The 19,609-nt window shown below is 34.5% G+C and overlaps 1 protein-coding gene across 3 annotated transcripts in view; it reads left to right on the top strand.

Annotated features, from left to right (window-relative positions):
* The window catches only part of LOC103235724 (UDP-glucuronosyltransferase 2A2), a 61,977-nt gene extending 44,434 nt beyond the window's left edge, over nucleotides 1-17,543 (top strand). For all 3 annotated transcript variants that reach the window (XM_007998756.3, XM_073017809.1, XM_007998760.3), the window contains 5 exons: nucleotides 6,307-6,455; nucleotides 9,766-9,897; nucleotides 10,900-10,987; nucleotides 11,447-11,666; nucleotides 16,086-17,543. In XM_007998756.3, coding sequence (XP_007996947.1) covers nucleotides 6,307-6,455; nucleotides 9,766-9,897; nucleotides 10,900-10,987; nucleotides 11,447-11,666; nucleotides 16,086-16,365 — 869 coding nt within the window. In that variant the 3' untranslated portion in view covers nucleotides 16,366-17,543. The remainder of the gene's footprint in view (nucleotides 1-6,306; nucleotides 6,456-9,765; nucleotides 9,898-10,899; nucleotides 10,988-11,446; nucleotides 11,667-16,085) is intronic.
* Nucleotides 17,544-19,609: the final 2,066 nt, after the last annotated feature.

Genomic DNA, 19,609 nt, shown 5'->3' with positions numbered 1-19,609 from the left:
GTGCATAATGTTAATCAGTTCATAAGTCAACTGAAAAAAATATTTGTAATAGATATCACAGGAAAAAGGCTTAAATTACCTAAAATGCCACAGCAGTTACAAGTCAAGAGGATAAGTGGCCAAATAGAAAATGAAATGATTTGTACCCTGCCCCTGAAAATGTCTGAGGGTAAAAACTAAATGATTAAACAATTTTAGGGTGCTTCATGCTAGAGACATAAGGACAATGAATTAAATGCAACTTATTTTTGGTAATAGCAGAATTGGAACAATGCAAGATTAACCCATGAACATTAATTTGTGCACATTTAAAAATATTTTATATATATTTTAAAATATGCATGTATTTTCAGCTTTTAGAAACTATATCAACTTTGATAATATATGAGTGTAAAGTTTTACCTTCAGTATTAGAAACATGGTGCTTCCAATGGAAACCAGAAGCCTGACTGGTTTTAACGTTTTCTCTAAAAATTTTATAGGTCTGCTAATTATGTGTTATTTCCTCAATATTCTATTATTTAGTTTTTTGAAATGTATACAAACACATGGGTAAAATTTCTACTTATGTTCAACATTAGTGTAGAGATACAGTCGTGCATTTCCTTTTTATTTTTCCCCAAGTTCTATAGACAGTTTTCCATCAGGTGACTATATCATGACATTCTGTCAAATGACAATTGACTATAGATTTTTTTTTTTTTTTTTTGGAATGCAGTGAACATTTGATGTGTGTCTCCTGTTCCATAAGAGCAATTGTATTTACAGGATATAAGCCATTTATTTTCATCCAATAAGTATAGGTATAGGTATAAGTGTAGGTATAGGTATAGGTATCGGTATCGGTATGGGTATAGGTATCGGTATTGGTATGGGTATAGGTATCGGTATCGGTATCGGTATGGGTATCGGTATCGGTATGGGTATAGGTATAAGTGTAGGTATAGGTATCGGTATCGGTATCGGTATGGCTATGGGTGTGGGTATGGGTATAGGTATAGGAATATGTATAGGTATAAATAATCTCATCTCAGAGAGATTATACTAGTTTATACTTTCACGAGTAGGGTGCTATATTTCCCATTGTTCTGCAAACTATTCATTTAATGACTTTTATTAACAGTTGTATTGAGATATAATATACCCGCTTTAAAATTCACAGTTTAAGTCTGTAATTCAATGATTGCTGCACCTGTAATCCCAGCTCTTTAGGAGGCCAAGGTGTATCACTTGAACCCAGGAGTTTGAGACCAGCTGGGAAACAGAGAGAGACATCATCTCTACATAAATAAATAAATAAATAAATAAAATATTTAAAAAAAAAAAAGAAAAGAAAAAAAAAATAGCTAGGTTTGTGGTGTGCATCTCTGGTCCCAGCTACTGAGAGGCTGAGGTAGGAGGATTGCTTGAGACCATAAGGTCAAGGCTGCAGTGAGCTGTGTTGGCACCACTGCATTCCAGCCTAGAAGACAGAGAAAAACCCTGTGTCAAAAAAAAAAAAAAAAAAAAAAAAAAAAATTCTTGTATATTCTGTATAAGCCTGGGTCAGTTTTATATATTGCAGATATCTTCCTATAGTTTATGATTGTTTTCTCATTGTCTTTTAATATCAGATAATGAATTGTAGATTTAAAATTTAATGGAAGTGAATATAATAATCATTTTCTTTATAATTTTTCTTTATGCTCCTGAGGAAATCCTTTTCTACTATGAAATTAAAAATAATATTTTTTATGCTGTCTTCATGGAAGCTATGGTTTTGCTTTTACTTTAAATATCTGAATTTATTTTCAATTACTCATTTTTTACAAAAATTACCGGACATGGTGGCATGTGCCTGTGGTCCCAGCTACTCAGGAGGCTGAGGCGGGAGAATGGCTTGAACCTGGGAGGCGCAGGCTGCAGTGAGCTTAGATCATGCCACTGCACTCCAGCCTGGGCAACAAGAGTGAAATCCTGTCTCAAAAATAATAATAATAAAATAAATTATTTTTTGTATGTATTTTGTAGAGTTGAGTTCATTTCTTTGCATATTTTTCATTTTTTCCTGCTTTCCTTCTTCCCTGACTCCCTCTCAGCCTACCTATTTTATTTTTTTCACCTTTGCACAAGCGTAAGGAGTTGTCCCATCACGATTTATTGAAAACATTTTTTCCTGCATGTCTGCATCTTTGTCATTCATGAATTTCATTACTTAAGTGTTTTTTTTTTCACTATCTTACCTGCTTTCCTTTATATTAATTCTTGATATCTGATAAAATAATATTCTTTTCCATTGTATCTCTTCATCTGGAGTACCTTATTTTTGGCTCTTTGCTTTTCCATATGGATTTTAGAATCACATATAAAGTTCTACAAAAATTGTAAAGGTTTATGAAACTTGTAATTTTGAAATTTTAATAAGTTTTTAAATTTTTAATTTTAAAAGTTTTTTAGACAGAGTCTCACTCTGTCACCGAGGCTGGAGTGCAGTGGTGTGATCTCAGCTCACTGCAACCTCCGCCTCCCGGGTTCAAGCAATTCTCTGCCTCAGCCTCTGGAGTAGCTGGGATTACAGGCACTCGCCACCACGCCCGACTAATTTTTTTGTATTTTTAGTAGGACTAGATTTCACCATCTTGGCCACGCTGGTCTTGAACTCCTGACCCTTAATAAGATTCATAATTAATCTATAAGTTGATTTTAGAGAATGGACATCTTTATGAATTTTGATCTTACCTGTGAAGATGTTAGCTCTATTTACTTTTCTATTGTGGGTTTTAATACAATTTTGTAATTCTAAGCATGAATAGAGGATGTAACTTTTATAAAAATTATTCCAACTTTTCAAGTGGAAATTTAGATTTTAAATTAAATTTTCATCTACTTGTGAGCAGAAATTTCAGTCGCTATGTTACAGTTTTGCATTGAGCAAAACTAAAACTTCTCTTGCTCATTCTGAAGACTTATCTGTATATTATTTTGGATTTGTTACATAACATGATATCAGATAGATAGATAGATAGAACTCCTAAATCTTTTTTATTCTAAAAATTGTTTTTCTTGTTTAACTGCAGTAGTGTAAAATATTGCTGAATTAAAGTTGTCATTAGTATATACCACTGACTTTTTCTCATCTTGATAAGAATGTTCTTACTATTTTAACATAAAGGTTACATTTGATGAAATTTTTTTGTTTGGAGTGCCGTTGTTGGTGTAAAGAAATTATTTTCTATTTGTAGTTTACTAATAGGATTTGAATATTATGCACAACTATTGAGTTTTTATTGTTTGAGATGATAAGATTTTTCTCTTTTTACCTTTTAATAAAGTGAACTTATTTATTTTTCAATTTTAAGCTATCGTTTCATTGCTATAATGCGTCTAACTTTTTCATATCTTTTGTTAAAATATTACTAGATTTAGTCAGATAATCATTTTAGGTGTAACAGCATCTATTTTTGAGTATGATTGACTTTTAATTTTATTTCTATTTCAATAATATACTTTTTATTGATTATATTAATTATTCAAGTTTTCTCAGTTTTACTCTACTTTTAAATTCTTAAGTTGCATGGGTGTGGTGCAGTTCTCCTTGGCCTGAGTAGGAGTCTCTGAGCGCCAGACTACTATGAATGCTGTTGCTTCTCTGGACCTGGCCACCCAGTGGGGCTGTCAGCCTACAGACTGGTGCTAGGGAATATCTGCAAGGGATGTGACTTGTCCTCTAGTCTCCCATCAGTGGATACCAACACCAGCTCTGACAGGGGTGGCAGAGGAATTACATAGACTTTGTGATTGCATGGGATGTGACCTGTCCTCTAGTCTCCCATCAGTGGATACCAGCACCAACTCTGACAGGGGTGGCAGGGGAATTACATAGACTTTGTGAGATTCCTTGGTTATTGGCCTTAGCAATGCTGACTTTCTCAAATTACTGTGGTAGTAAGGTACTGGCATGTGGACAAACTCAGGAACTCCTGGTTACCCAAAGTGATGCAGGCAATAGTGATAGCGGAGGTCATGCACAAGTTTTTTCCTTCCTGGCGTTGTGTTATTCTGCCTGCAGATGCTGTAATGGACTATCAGTTGGCCTCTAGCCAGGAGGAGACACTTGAAAAAGAGCTCCAACTGTAGTGGTAGAAGTGAGTTTTGTGTTTGCCTTGTGTTACCCAGGATAAGTACTCTTGGTTGGGGGCAGGCCATGGAGCTCCCCACATTCTCTGTCCTTTCTGTTAAAAAAAAAAAAAAAAAGCTACCAGGGCAGGTGCAGGAGCAAGGACAGGTGGAGGCTGGGTCAGTCAAGTCTGTGCTCTGGCTCCCCCTATGTAGGCATGATCAGTGGTCACAATGAGGATCAGAGCAAAGCTCTCTGTCTGCTGGGGTAACGCTCGAGGGAGAAGTGCAGCTGCCTCTACTGCACAGAAGAATCCACATGGGGAGTATGTGTAGCAGCAAGAAGTAAACCTCACCTGGCTCTTACACACTTGGCAAGGCAGGTCTCACATTTGCAGTGTTCCACTAGCATGAGGTAACTGGATTCTAGGCACACTACTCTCAAAACTCAAAAATGCCCCAGGTCATAAGCCTTCCCCACTGATATGGTTTGGATCTATGTCTCTGCCCAAATCTTATGTCAAATTGTAATCCCTAATGTTGGAAGTGGGGCCTGGTTGGAGAGGATTGGATCATGGGGGTAGAGTATTCATGAATGGTTTAGCACCATCCTCCCTTAGTACTGTTCTTGTGATAGTGAGTGAGTTATCATGAGGTCTGTTTTTTTTTTTTTTTTTTTTAAGTGTATATCACCTTTGCCCTCACTCTCTCTCTTGCTCCTGCTCCCATCATGCAAAACAACCTGCTGCTCCATTGCCTTCTCCCATGATTAGAAGCTTCCTGAGGCCTCTCCAGAAGCAGAAACCACTATGCTTCCTATACAGCCTATGGGACCATAAGCCAATTAAACCTCTTTTTTTAAAAAATAAATTACTCAGTTTCAAGTATTTCTTTATAGGAATAAGAGAATGGCCTAACACAGCCACTGAGATATAAACTGTTGCTTTCAGGCCATGCTCCTCTGAAGCAGGGGTGTCCATCCCCTGTGGCTGTGGCCATAGCACACTTCCTACTCAATCCTCAATTCTGACCAAAGGGAGTTTGTCCTCACTCAAGACTGTATTGTGATTCTCACTTGGGAGTTTCTCTCAACCTGTGACCACAACCTGAGTTAGTTGGCAGACTTCCACAAGGTCCCTTGTGATGTAGGATTAGGAGTGACTTTTCTCTGTTCCTGCCGGAGTCTGGGGGTGCACACAAGCCATGTCCAGATGCCGCTCTTTCTTATCTATTTCCCACTGCTCACTGAAGCAGCTCCAGTACTGGGTATAGTTAAGGCATTTCCCCGTGTTCTGGATGGCCACGTTTCCCAGTGGGAGTATATATCCCATAGGCAGTTTCTCCCCACTCACACTCTTGGGACTCATAATTTTTCACGTGAGTCACAGGATAGGCTGCTGCCCACCACTTTTTTCAAAGGGTTTATGGTTACTTTTGTTTTTTTTGTTAAGTTTCTGTGTTGCTTTTTGTAAAAAATTCACGGTGTGAAACTCTACTCATTATATTGTCTTTTCAAGTGGGAGAGGCATGCTAACAGTGTCTCCAGTATGCTGTCCTGGGGAAAAACGTTATCTGGCATTTAATTGAAGAGAGAATATGAATGTTAAATTTATCAGTATTTGTAGTTATAGTTTAATTTTAGTTGATTTATTATTGTGAAATGACACTTACACATTACTTCTTTTTCACTAACTAAAAATCCTCCCTCCTTCCTTACTTTCTCAGGCCCCACTCTACTCCCTCTCTTCTTCCCTGTCTCCATTTCTCCCTCTCTCTCTCTTCCTCTGTCTCTTTAGTTCTACCTCTTCCTTTTTTCTCCCTTTTTCTTGCTTTCGTTTCTCTCTCCCTCCTTGCTTGCCTGCCTGCCTGCCTTCCTTCCTTCCTCCCTTCTTTTCCCCTTCCTTCCTTCTTTCCTTCCTTCCTCCTTTCTTTTTTGCTTCCTTCCTTCCTTCCTTCCTTCCATCCTTCCTTCCTTCTTTTCTCTCTCCTTCCTTTCTTCCTTCCTTCCTCCCTTTCGTTCTTCTTTTCTTCCTCCCTCCTTCCTTTCTTCCATCCCCTTTAATTTTTCCTTCTCCTTAATATATAAACATTATATGTATTCTAGAAGACCTAACTGAATTTTTTCTTAATAGCTTTCAGGAAATTACTGATAGTTTTTTTCCCCTCAGCAAGCATACAAGCTAATTTTGTCCATCCAACTTCTTTCTCCAGGAAGACCCACTACCTTGTGTGAGACTATGGGGAAAGCTGAAATTTGGTTAATCCGAACTTATTGGGATTTTGAATTTCCTCGTCCATACTTACCTAATTTTGAGTTTGTTGGAGGATTACACTGCAAACCTGCCAAACCTTTACCTAAGGTAGGTCTACAACAGTGGAGGACTTTATGCTCCTCATAATAAAATACCTAATTTTCTTTTAAAGTTTATAGCCTCAATAACAAATAAATTTTGCTGGACATTTCAGTTCGCTACTCCACATCTATTTTCCTCATGATAGAGGTCTCCTATAAGTAATATTAGGTGTTTTGGACTTTACATTGATAATTTAAACTGAAGAATAAAATGATTCAAGTTGTGTGTTACAAATATCAGTGTGTCTATACCTTGATGCTGGACCTGGGGAGATAGCAAACCAGATCATAGAAATTACTAAGGAGACTGCCCTAGTCTTCTTAACAAGACACATAGCATTATGAACAGGAATATTTACCAAATTTCTTTTTTTTTTCACTTTTTTATTATACTTTATGTTCTTAGGTACATGTACACAATATGCAAGTTTGTTACATATGTACACATGTGCCATGTTGGTGTGCTGCACCCATTAACTCGTCATTTACATTAGGTATACCTCGTAATGCTATCCCTCCCCCTTCCCTCCACCCCACGACAGGCCCCAGTGTGTGATGTTCCCTTCCTGTGTCCAAGTGTTCTCATTGTTCAATTCCCACCTATGAGTGAGAACATGCGGTGTTTGGTTTTCTGTTCTTGCGATAGTTTGCTGAAAATGATGGTTTCCAACTTCATCCACGTCCCCACAAGGACATGAACTCATTCTTTTTTATGGCTGCATAGTATTCCATGGTGTATATGTGCCAAATTTCTTAAGAGATAAAGATGTCTTCATGAAAACTCTTGGGTGATTTCCATATAACTTGGTGAGTAAGAAGTCATTATTGAAGAAAGACAATGAAATGAGGCAGGGCTCTTAGGTTTCAATCTTGAGAATTTATTAGATAGTTATGACTTCTACTGTCAGGAAACAATTGGTTAAAAAAAACCCCAAAAAACTCTTTTGCATTAACAATGGTGAGTTAGTTTTTGATCTATTTACTTTAAGGAACCAAAAGGATTTTCGGTAATTTCTAGAAATCATTTAAGTAGTACAAAGTGTAAATCCAAGCAGAAAGCATTTAGAAATAGATTCAGATTGATTGGCATAAAGTAACTATTATAAAACTGAGAGACTCAAATATTGTATTGGTTCTTTATAAATATAGTGTCAGGTTTTATGGCATGAAAAATAAATTCTATACTACAATATGAAGTTTTCAGAGAAGAAATGTGGAATATAAGAAACGTTATACAGAAAAAGTTATACAGAAAAAGAAGCAAAATAGACTACAGGTACACATGGTAGGAACAATGTATTTAACTATCAATAGGGAGTGAGGAAACAGGCTGTTATTTATTTGGTTCATACACAAACAAAAGCAATCTTTTTAGAAAGTTCCTGGTTCCCATAAGAGTACTAAATTTCTGTTTATGGTAAAAGACATATTTAAGTTTAAAATTTTATTTCAGGATTCTAAAAATTTTATTTAAGGAATTTCTTGCCAGTCAAGTTATGACTGCAGGCAAGCTCTAGTGAATGTTTACTCTAGGAGATAATGTACCAATATCTAAATAAAGACACAGAAATATACATGACATATCCGTAGGTCACTGGATAATAACCCATGCCACACTATTATGTTTTTCCTCCCAAACCCACTTTTTACACAAACACACACAAATACATATGCTCTCACAATTTCACAAAGACAAATCAGTCATGTTTTACAACAGCAGACATTATGCCATTACGTATTCAATCAATTTAAATATTGATATAGGCTTTGGGAAATATCAATACCAATCATTGATTATATTGATGATAATTACGCCAATCACTGGATACACAGAATACAAAAGTAACAAGAGACTGTCAAGTGAAAAATCCATATCAGTATGGCAGGTTTGAATGTGTGTGTATATGTATGTTGCGTGTGTGCGTGTGTGTATGTGTGTGTGTATTATTTTAATTAATGAATACCTGTTTGGAAACTAAATCAATATGGCAAAACACCAATTCCTGGGACTTCAGAAATATTCTCCTGACATTAAGCCAAAAATTGCAGTCTATTTTCACTTAAGATATTGCCCTCCCCTAATAATTTGGCTAGTCAGAAACTGATCCATCAGTGATTCCAGTGTGATCATGACAAATATTTGCACAAGGTATGCAGAATACATCTCTAGAAAGTAGCATTCAGATAGATTATGATGTGAAAGGCCTTAATCTCAGATTTTGCAGTATCAAATTTGCAAAACTATAAGTAACGACTTGGGGAATTTTATTGGCAGAGAAATTTATATTTTACTTTTGCTTTAAGGCTCAAATTAAGGGCACATAACTAACATCACACTCATGGCAGCTTATACATCAGGAAGAAGAGATACACTGTCTCATAAGCATCATTGTGATTATAGTTGGAGTTGCACTTTGTTGTCTCGTTCTAAAATATGTTACTATTAGATGACATTTTACACAAATTTTTTCTTAGACCTATTAAACAAGGAAGGCATAAACTTGACAAAATGATCTTGAATGCTTAACAGAAACCAGTAAATTTATTAATAATTTATTAGATATAACTGGCATGCTAATAATTTTAAAAGCCTAACTCAGTACCCTTTATTGGGCTTCCTTCCAAAAACTGTTTTTATGAGTTTGCAAACAACCCTGTTGGTTGGTTAAATTAAGCCTTGGGGGTAGCAATTTCAGTTACCATAAGAAAGGTTGTCTCTTATTTAGTGTTCATTTCTGTCATGGTTTTGGTTCCATGCTTGGACTTGTAATCACTGATTTTATATTTAAGTTACACATTTCAGAGACACGTTTCCTCTTAAGGAGACTAGATCTGACTGGGTACAGTGGCTCATGCCTATAATTCCAGCACTTTGGGAGGCCGAGGCAGGTGGATCACTAGAGGTCAGGAGCCCGAGACTAGCCTGGCCAACATGGTGAAACCCTATCTGTACTAAAAATACAAAACTTAGCCAGGCACGGTGGCATGTGACTATAATTCCAGTTACTCAGGAGGCTGAGGTGTGAAAATCACTTGAACTGGGGAGGTAAGTTTGCAGTGAGTGGAGATCACGCCACTGCTCTCCAGCCTGGGTGACAGAGCGAGACTCTGTCAAAACAAAACAAAACAAAACAAAACAAAACAAAACAAAACAAAACAAAAAAACTAGAAACTAGATCTTTCTACATGTCAAAAGACAGACCAGGTTAATAATTTCTCTGACATATATCTTAATTTAACCTACTTAAATGTGTAAGTAAACTTATTTTTTCTTATGATACTACACCTTTGTAATAGAAAATATATTATGTATGCAGGAAATGGAAGAATTTATCCAGAGCTCAGGTAAAGATGGTGTTGTGGTGTTTTCTCTGGGATCAATGGTCAAAAACCTTACAGAAGAAAAGGCCAATCTTATTGCCTCAGCCCTTGCCCAGATTCCACAGAAGGTCAGTACAGCCTGGGATCCTGGTACACAGCTTTTTACTAAGGGGAGATACAGTGCTTCTAGTAATGTTCTTTCCATATGAAAATTGAAACTCATTATACACTGAGTACCATTAGTAACAGTTGTAAGTAAAATTGTGTAATATATTAAAATTATGTACATTAGCACATTGAATCATTTCTCTAGTGAGTCTTGGCATTATTTTGGGAACACATGCTTTTTTGAAGTCATTTATTTTTAATGGAATAGAAATAAATCTTTTAGCTCCCACTGAACTTTTACTATTTGAAATTTTTTTGTTCTCCACTGACTACTTTCAAAACTTCTGAAGTTTGTTAGCTCCATGGCCCAGGAAAAGAGAGTGTGTATACACAAAGCAGGGAGAAATTATGCTAAAAATGTAATTCAAATGTCTAGGTTTTATTACAACTCTTATCAAAATGTAATTGGTTTAGAAGTAGAAGTCTGGATTCAATTAGTCTTTCTGAGTTGAATAATCTCTAGCCAAAAACAATTAAAATTCAAATATTATAGTCCAACAACATGCATCTTCTGATTTATGTTATTCAATTAACTTTAATTTTTATCTCTACAATTTTTCATTACTATTCTTTTTATATTTCTATTCATGAAACATCCTAGGACTCTTTATATTTATGTATTGGTTAAAGCACATAACACACTTCATGATTTTTCTCCTCCATGTTGTGATTGATTAAACTGGTCCTGTTTACGTTCTATTTCTTCACTTAAAATATAACTTCCAAAAGCTTTTAAATGATAAATATCAAAACAATAATACTATACTTAATAGATTATTAGTACAAGACTTTACAAAAAGGTAGATATAAACAGTCCTACTATATACCTCAACGTTTGTAAACTCGTGCTTACATAATTGCCATCTTCCATGTAGCTGGCTAAATGATTTCTAAATAATTCTACCAACTTAAAATGTCCCCATTGTGTTTTTCTTGCAAAATTAAAGCACAATTTTCCACAGGTTTTATGGAGATACGTAGGAAAGAAACCAGCCACATTAGGGAACAATACTCAGCTCTATGATTGGATACCCCAGAATGATCTTCTTGGTAAGACTGTTGGGAAAGAAAAGCTGTACAGTGGGACAATAGACAAGTAACGTAACTGTTTAATAGCAAATAAATTCCATAAATTTTTAATAATTTAAAATTTTAACACCCAATTTTAAAGCAGATGTAATTACATAATTGGCAGTTAATTTTATAGATTCATACTTTCTGTTTCACAAAAGAGCATTTTCAGTTAAGATTAATTACACTTCAAGTTTCATTTTCCGTTCAGATACCATCTCCTCAGTAATACATTCCCAGAAAATGCAAATGCTGTTAATTATTGCTTTTCCTGGGATCACAGTTTTCTGAGAGGGCAATGCCCTCTGTCATCTGCTTTTGTAGGAAATGTATCCTTCTTTAGAGAGTTATGTTATAGCTTTTGGACCGCTTCTGTCTCTCAAATTCTGCTAATGTGTTATTATTACACACCTACTTCTCACTCCATCCTCAAATCAGGTCATCCCAAAACCAAAGCTTTTATCACTCATGGAGGAACTAATGGGATCTATGAAGCTATTTACCACGGAGTCCCTATGGTGGGAGTTCCCATGTTTGCTGATCAGCCTGATAACATTGCTCACATGAAGGCCAAAGGAGCAGCTGTGGAAGTGAACCTGAACACAATGACAAGTGTGGATTTGCTTAGCGCTTTGAGAACAGTCATTAATGAACCTTCGTAAGTACTAAGCCTCCTAAAGACTTGTTTAACATTAATTACATTTTTTATAATACCAGAAAATGTACATTCTTTAATACTTTTGTAATTATTTTCCAATAACAACCATAACCTGTGCAATATAAAAACTAATTTATTTGCCAAACTGCTGAAGTGATTTCCTGAAATCGGAAAAAAAAGAAAATCCTAAGACTTCAAATATTCTTTCAATATTTTTCAAAATAAAGAATGCTATGATTATATACATTCTCATTTTTTTCTGGGTAGTCTGCTTAATTTTATAAACTAATTAGTAAATATGTACATTTTATAAACTAATCAGTAAATACAAAATTGAAATGATAATATGCCCACTAATAATCATTCAGAAATAACTATTAACACTGAGTATTTACCATTCTATGCCTTTCATTAGTGTATGTATACACACAGAGAGAAAATATATAGGGTAGTGAATAATTGTTTAAATATTGATTGGTACTATCTGTGATATTTTAAACAAAATTTAAGTATAATTTTATCTGATTTAGCTTTTAGATTGAAATGAATCTATAAAATATATTGAGCTACATATAGACACATAGCTTAGTATATAATATGTATGCCCATATAGCTTAGTAGATTGTGTGTGTGTGTGTGTGTGTGCCTATATATATATAGACACACACACACGTGTCTTATTTTTTTTCTCTGAAAGATTTCACCAAAGCTAGGAAATAGTATGATATATGTATATGTAATTTTGAGTCTTTATTTTTGATGATATGTTTTAATTTTAGCCACGTATAGTTCAACTCCTGCTTTGAAATTTATCTCTATTTCATTCCAAATTTGTATTACTTATACTGTAATTTTACTTTACCAATATTTGTCATTTTTCCTCACATTTATTTAGTCTTTTTCCTATATTTTAAGTGACTCAGTGTTCACCACTGAATTACAGATTACTTATTCTAAAATATTTACGATTTATTTATTGACTGATTATCTCACATGGAATTTTATTCCAATAAACACTTGGATATTGAATTCTCCGAGATAATGTTTAGCAATATTCTCTCACTGCTTTGTTATGAGAATGACTTCTCTCTGAATATAATCTATTTAGCTCTTGCTTTCTTTCCTTCAGACCTGTGGAAATATCACTCATGGCCTTCCAGTTTAAATTGTGCTATAGGATTTCTGAGTCCTGCCTGACCGTTTTATCATTTTGCTTTCTTTTCAATTTGGAAAAAGAAATTGTTACTTTTTAAAACTCAGAAACTCAATTATGGTGTATTCTTACAAATTATTTTATATATTTTTCTTCAGTTATACTGTGTCCTTACAGCACTGTTAATCTAGCGTAAAAAAATCCAGTTTTTCTTTTCAGAAATTAATTAATTTGTGTATTATTTCTTAGAATACCTTTTATTTCCATTTTTTATCTTTACTTCTGGTGCACCAGTTTAGTCTTCCCTATGGTAAAATATTTTGGTATGTTTTCCTCTATTATTTCCTAATCTAATCAATTTTTACTATTCTTAATTCATTGAGATTGTCTCAAATAATTCACAAATTAGTAAATTTATTATTTTTACCATGAGCACTGCTTGCTATTTCTAATTTCTTTATTAATTCTTTAAACTGCCATTTTTAACAACTTATTTCATCAGCTCACCTATCTCCTTATCACTTCCTCTTGCTTTATAAATCAATTTTGATAGTGTATTCATTACTCTCTCGCTGTTATTATATTTTGAATCTCCTCTTCTTTGGACTATATGCCATGCCTAAATGCATTTTTAGTTTCTCATTTATTTTTCAATATATGTAAGTGGTTATCAGGCTGTTATTTTTTCTTGGTCTTGGTGTTTGCTCTGAATTTGGGTAGGTGCCTTAAACTTATTCTATGTTGTATTGGACTTAATTGTTTTCATGCAGAGTCAAAGCTTGAAGAATAGATGTAACATTTCATTCAGTTTTCCTGAAGGCTGAGATTCAGGAAGTAGAGGAGAAGGTAAACTCGGATGGAATTTAGTGCTTTTCCTTAATGGAACTAACCTGCTAAAAACATCTATTCAGTGTCCTTTGCCGGGCATTTTAGACATGGGGGCAAGTGTACTCATTTCAGAAAAGAAAGACACTTAATACTTGGTTGAGATTCATACCAAGACTCAGCCCTGGTTGTCCACTTTTGTTTCCCATCCACATTCAAATTAATTGACTTTTATTAATACATACATGTTGTATAAGTCATAATTTTAGAAATCATAATTCAGGGGCTAAATGGTGGGTTAGGAGCTTCTGCAAGACTCAGTATGAACTTTTTTTGACTTCAGTGTCTAGTCAATTAGACTATTACAAAATTGTTAGTGGCTGACGATTTCGTTCATTTTATTAATTATCAGCATAGGTACGGTCTGTGATTCTCTTTAACTCTAATGCTTAAAATGATCATTAAATATTATTATTGACTTGAAAACTGTAAACCAAAAATAAAATTCTAAGCCTCCCACCCAACCGTCTGAATGGACTTCCTCCTCAGCCAGGCCTCCTTTAAATTTAATCTTAGAGTCTGTTTTAGGCCATGATGGGAAGTGAGGGTAAACATGCCTCAGTATACCTCTCTGGCATTAGCATCAACACAGACTTTAAGTCTGATAAGAAACATTCCACAACCTATTCTCTCTGAAGCCTACTACCTGAAGGCTCCCTCTGCAAATAAGGACTTGGGTCTTTGCAATCCTTTATCTTAACCAAGGCATTCCTTCCCTTTGATCGCAGGTCTTTAGACAAACTCAACCAATTGTCAACCAGAAAATGTTTAAATATACCTGTAGCCTGGATGCACCTCCACTTCAAGTTGTCCCACTTTTCTAAACCAAACCGATGTATTTCTTAAATGTATTTGACTAATGTTTATGCCTTCCTAAAATGTAAAAACCAAGTTGCATCCCCAAAACCTTGGGCACATATGCTAAGGACCTCCTGAGGGCTGTGTCATGGGCCATGAACACTCATATTATGCTATAAGTAAATATCTTCAAATATTTTAGATTTTGACTCATTTCATTGACAAAAATATTGATGCAATAAACAAGAACTATAAATACTGTGAGAAATTTCTAAATAAATGCCTGAAAATTATTTAATTTAAAATACCGTCACTTTAACCCTAAACCAAATACTACCTCTGGGAACACAGGGTACAGTTTAGAGTATACATATGGATGTGTTTATACTCCATTCTGTTATTCATTAAAGCAATTAATAAACATTAACAATTACATTTGAATAGATAGACCATCATAAGCTAATTATTCAGAATATTTTAACATATCAGTCATAAAACATTAGTGTATAATAAAACATGAAATAATGAATTTTTGAGTATGGTCTTTGTCTCACATCATTTATAGGAAAACATGTTTTCTTCTTATTATTATTTTTTGATTCACATGTAGAAATTTATTTATTGTCTAAAGTATATTAGGATGATCCATGTGAAATTACTGTCTTGACCCTACCTAAGGTTCAATGCAGTTGCAAGTATGAATATTCTTTTTCACTAGATAGACACACACACACACACACACACTCAACACATGTAAACTACTTCTGCTGCTTAATCTAGTGTACACGTTCTCTTGTAAATGATCACCATATTCCCCATTCCCCAGTCCTAACAATGTCCTGCCAATACCAGGACATCTCTACACAGACCCTTTACCTTCTCTCATCTTCAAGACTCCAGGCTGGAACTTTTATTCCAGACACAAACCAAAATGAAATCTACTAACTTTGGTTTAACAACTGGGGAAACTGCAAGTGAAGACATAATTTGCTTTTTAAATATGTAGATATCCATCCAATATTGTTTGAGAAGCTATTAGAACTGTTATCTCTGTGACTATTGCTATTGTGATGGCAAGTTGATTAAGAGCTCTAATTCTAGGGAGATGTTTCAATTGAAACATCAAAGTTCAGGTACTTGAATATGCCACTTCTTAAATCACCAGGGTAGTTTTGTTCAGTCTTCATGTTACAGATACAGACACTGTCCTTTTCATCACAAACATACAAATGTGTGCCACAGAGTAATTATCACAGTGTCAACATCTTAGAACTGTCAAATGACTCACTAATGCTGACTGCCAATGTCCTTTGTCTGTCATATGAACTAGTGTTTACAACTGGCTTACTCTACTTTTTTATGTCTACATTTGATCATACTTGTGTTAAGAATATATTTCATCCACATCTTCCCTTTCATAACTCTTAAAATCCTATGCACTAGCAAAGTTCATGCAAAAATTATATTCTTGCTCAACATAATTATGGTGTTTAACTTGTATAGCAAATATGTATCACATGTTTATCTTCAATGAAAATGAAAACAAAAGTTATCTAATTTCTGCCTATTTATTTGTCTTCTAGTTATAAAGAGAATGCTATGAGGTTATCAAGAATTCACCATGACCAACTTGTAAAGCCCCTGGATCGAGCAGTCTTCTGGATCGAGTTTGTCATGCGCCACAAAGGAGCCAAGCACCTGCGCCCAGCTGCCCACAACCTCACCTGGTTCCAGTACCACTCTTTGGATGTAATCGGGTTCTTGCTGGTCTGTGTGACAATGGCTATATTTTTGGTCATACAATGTTGTTTGTTTTCCTGTCAAAAATTTGGTAAGATAGGAAAGAAGAAAAAAAGAGAATAGGTCAAGAGAAAGAGGAAATTTTATATATATATAAAATTTATATATATATATAAGTTTGGCAAAATCCTGAATGTTATAGTCCTATTAATTCCAGCCAAAAGGAGTTTAACAAAAACATATCTCCCATCCTGTTTCCAAATTTTCTATTTCTCTACCTGCAATAAGCCTACTGATAAACACTAGATTTTGGCATGATTATCATTAACTTGTGAGTTGTAGTCTTCTATTTCTCCTTTGTCTCTCCCTGCTGACTATACCCTCTTCCTTTCACTCTTCTGACACAAGGATACTACATAATTTTAAATATGTTCTATTCATAGTATCAAATTATTTTATAGTTCACCTTAATTAATGATTAACATTATGCTGAATCCTGGTAATGCATACAGTGTAGACAGAATTTGATAGGTGTAAGGAAGAGTCAAATTCACAAGTTTTCATATACCAAATAATTCAGGGAGCCACCATAGGACAGTAGTGTGTTATGAGAAAGGTAATGATTTCCTTGTTTTAATAAAAATAAACTATTCTGTGTGCTCAATTTTGCAGGAGTTAGAGAATGAATTTTAAGTGTGATGTGCATCCCTATTTAATGTCTACAAAATTTTTATTGAACATATCCAGAAAATCACAGTGTAACTTGCCTGCCTTTCTTCAACATATATTCTTATATAAGCTGTAATGGAAGATTTGGGTACTGTCTTTAATAAATGAATCAATTGACTCTTTGATTTCAAGGAGAAAGTTCTATGTTATATATTGAAGGTGAACAGATCATATATAGAGGATATAATAAAGAAAAATCTAGAAAATAATAAGTAATTTTATAAAATTTTTAGTTGTGTTCAAATAATTACATTAAATATCAATTAATTATGTTTAAAAATCACTAATGTTCATAATATATAATCACCATTTGTAATCAAAAGTTTAATTTTATGCCAAAAAATAAAAAATGCTTACTTGGAATTTGAGGTCATTGCATTATTTTTGTCTTTATCTTCCACAAATTTAAATGTATCAATTAATTGTTATGCTGTGTATATAAAAGACTAAGAGCTTGACCAAGGATATGGTATAATAAATTTTTACCAATGGAAAGCACTAGTTGGAGGCAAATGCTTTTACTTGATTCAGTTTTGCATTAATTTAATAAATATATTAAAGATTTTGCTTTATTTATCCTTTATAAATTTAATGACATTTCTAACTAAAGTGTTAATTTCAATATTTGAAATTGAGAAGATAAATTACATTCACTGGCTTAGTAAAATTTTTGAAATTCTTTCTTTCATTCTTTCTTTTTTCAATTTTACATTATTTTAAGTTCCAGGATGCATGTGCAGGTTTGTTACATAGTAAACGTGTGCCATGGTGGTTTGCTGCACCTATCAGCCCATCACCTAGGTATTAAACCTAGCATGCATTATCTACAGGCATATAGCTAGGCATACGCTCACTTTTAATAGTTTGTAAAATCTGGAAATATAGCCAAATATAGAGTCAACTGATATTTGACAAGAATGCAAAACTATACAACGAAGAAAAAAATAGTCTAACAAATACCAGTGGGCAAACAGATTTATCAATATTCAAAAGAATAAAATTGAACCCCTTACCTCAAGCCATATATAAAAATGGACTCAAAATAGATGATTAAAAAAAAATCCAAATGTAAAAGCAAGAACTATAAAACTCTTAGCAGGAAGAATATGGGTATAACTTTCTAACCCTGAATTTTGCAAGGTTTTTAGATATGACACCAAAAGCAGAAGCAATCAAATTAAAATTGATAAATTGGACTTCACTGAAATTAAATTTTTTGTACATCCAAGAACACCATCACTAAAGTCTGAAGAGAAACCAGACTTTGGAGGGTATAGTTGCAAATTACATACATGGTAAATGACTTGTGTAAGAAATTTATAAAGAAAGGTCACAGCTCAATGATTAAAAAAAACAAAAACAAAAACAAAAAAATCCACAAATGACCCAATTCAAAAATGTGCATAAGATCTGAACAGGCATTTCTCTAAGGAATATGTAAATGTCCAATAAGGACAAATGAACAAATGTAATGTCCAATAAGAACAAATGAGAAAAATGCTCTGCATCATTAGGTTCAACATTATTACAGGAAAATGTTAGTAAAAATCACAATGAGATACCACTTCACCCTTACTAACACGGCTATTATCAAAAAGATAAATAATTAAAAGTGTTGGCAAGGAAGTGGAGAATTTGGAATCTTCATACTTTGCTTGTGTGAATCAAAAATTATTCAGGCATTTTGAAACAATCTGCCAGTTTATCAAAAGTTTACACATAGAGTTACAATATGACCCAGCAATTCTACTTCTAGTAGTATACCAGAGACAAATGACAATAAGTCTATACAAAATTAATACATGCATGTTGATAAACAACATCTTAACCAAAACTGGAAGGAAAACTACAGTCATCATTGATAAGTGAATAAACAATATGATGTAGAATATTATTTGGCAATAAAAATAATGAAGTCTTGATGCATGCTATACCATTAATGAAACTTTTAAAAACATTATACTAAGTATAGATGTCAAACAACAAAGATCACATACTGTGTAAGTCCCTTCATATGAAATGCTCTTAATAGGAAAATCGGTAGAGATAAAAAGTAGGGGAACCGGGCGCAGTGGCTCACGCCTGTAATCCCAGCACTTTGGGAGGCAGGAGCTCAGGAGATCGAGACCACGGTGAAACTGCGTCACTACTAAAAATTCAAAAAACTAGCCGGGAGCGGTGGCGGGCTCCTGTAGTCCCAGCTACTGGGCGGGGAGAATGGCATGAACCCGGAAGGCGGAGCTTGCAGTGAGCCGAGATGGCACCACTACACTCCAGTCTGGGCGACAGAGTGAGATTCCGTCTCAAAAAAAAAAAAAAAAAAAAAAAAAAATAAGGAGGATAAGGAAAGGCTGAGGGTACAGTGTTTCTTTTGGTGGGTGATAAAATACTCTAAATCTTGTTCTAGTTGTTGAGAAATTCCATGAATATACGATTAACCATTGAATTGTATATTAAAAACTTTGTTTTGGAAGACAGGGTTCACTTGTCACCAAGGCTGGAGTGCAGTATTGCAATCTCCACTCACTGCAGCCTCAACCTCCTGGGCTCATGGCGTCCTCCCACCTCAGCCTCCCAAGTAGCTGGGACTGCAGGTGCACACCACCACAGCCAGCTAATTGTTCGTTTTTTTTTTTTT

This window comes from Chlorocebus sabaeus, chromosome 7, assembly GCF_047675955.1.
Source record: "Chlorocebus sabaeus isolate Y175 chromosome 7, mChlSab1.0.hap1, whole genome shotgun sequence".
NCBI lineage: Eukaryota > Metazoa > Chordata > Mammalia > Primates > Cercopithecidae > Chlorocebus > Chlorocebus sabaeus.
Note: the sequence above shows the minus strand (reverse complement) of the source record. Positions and strands in the feature narration are given on the sequence as shown.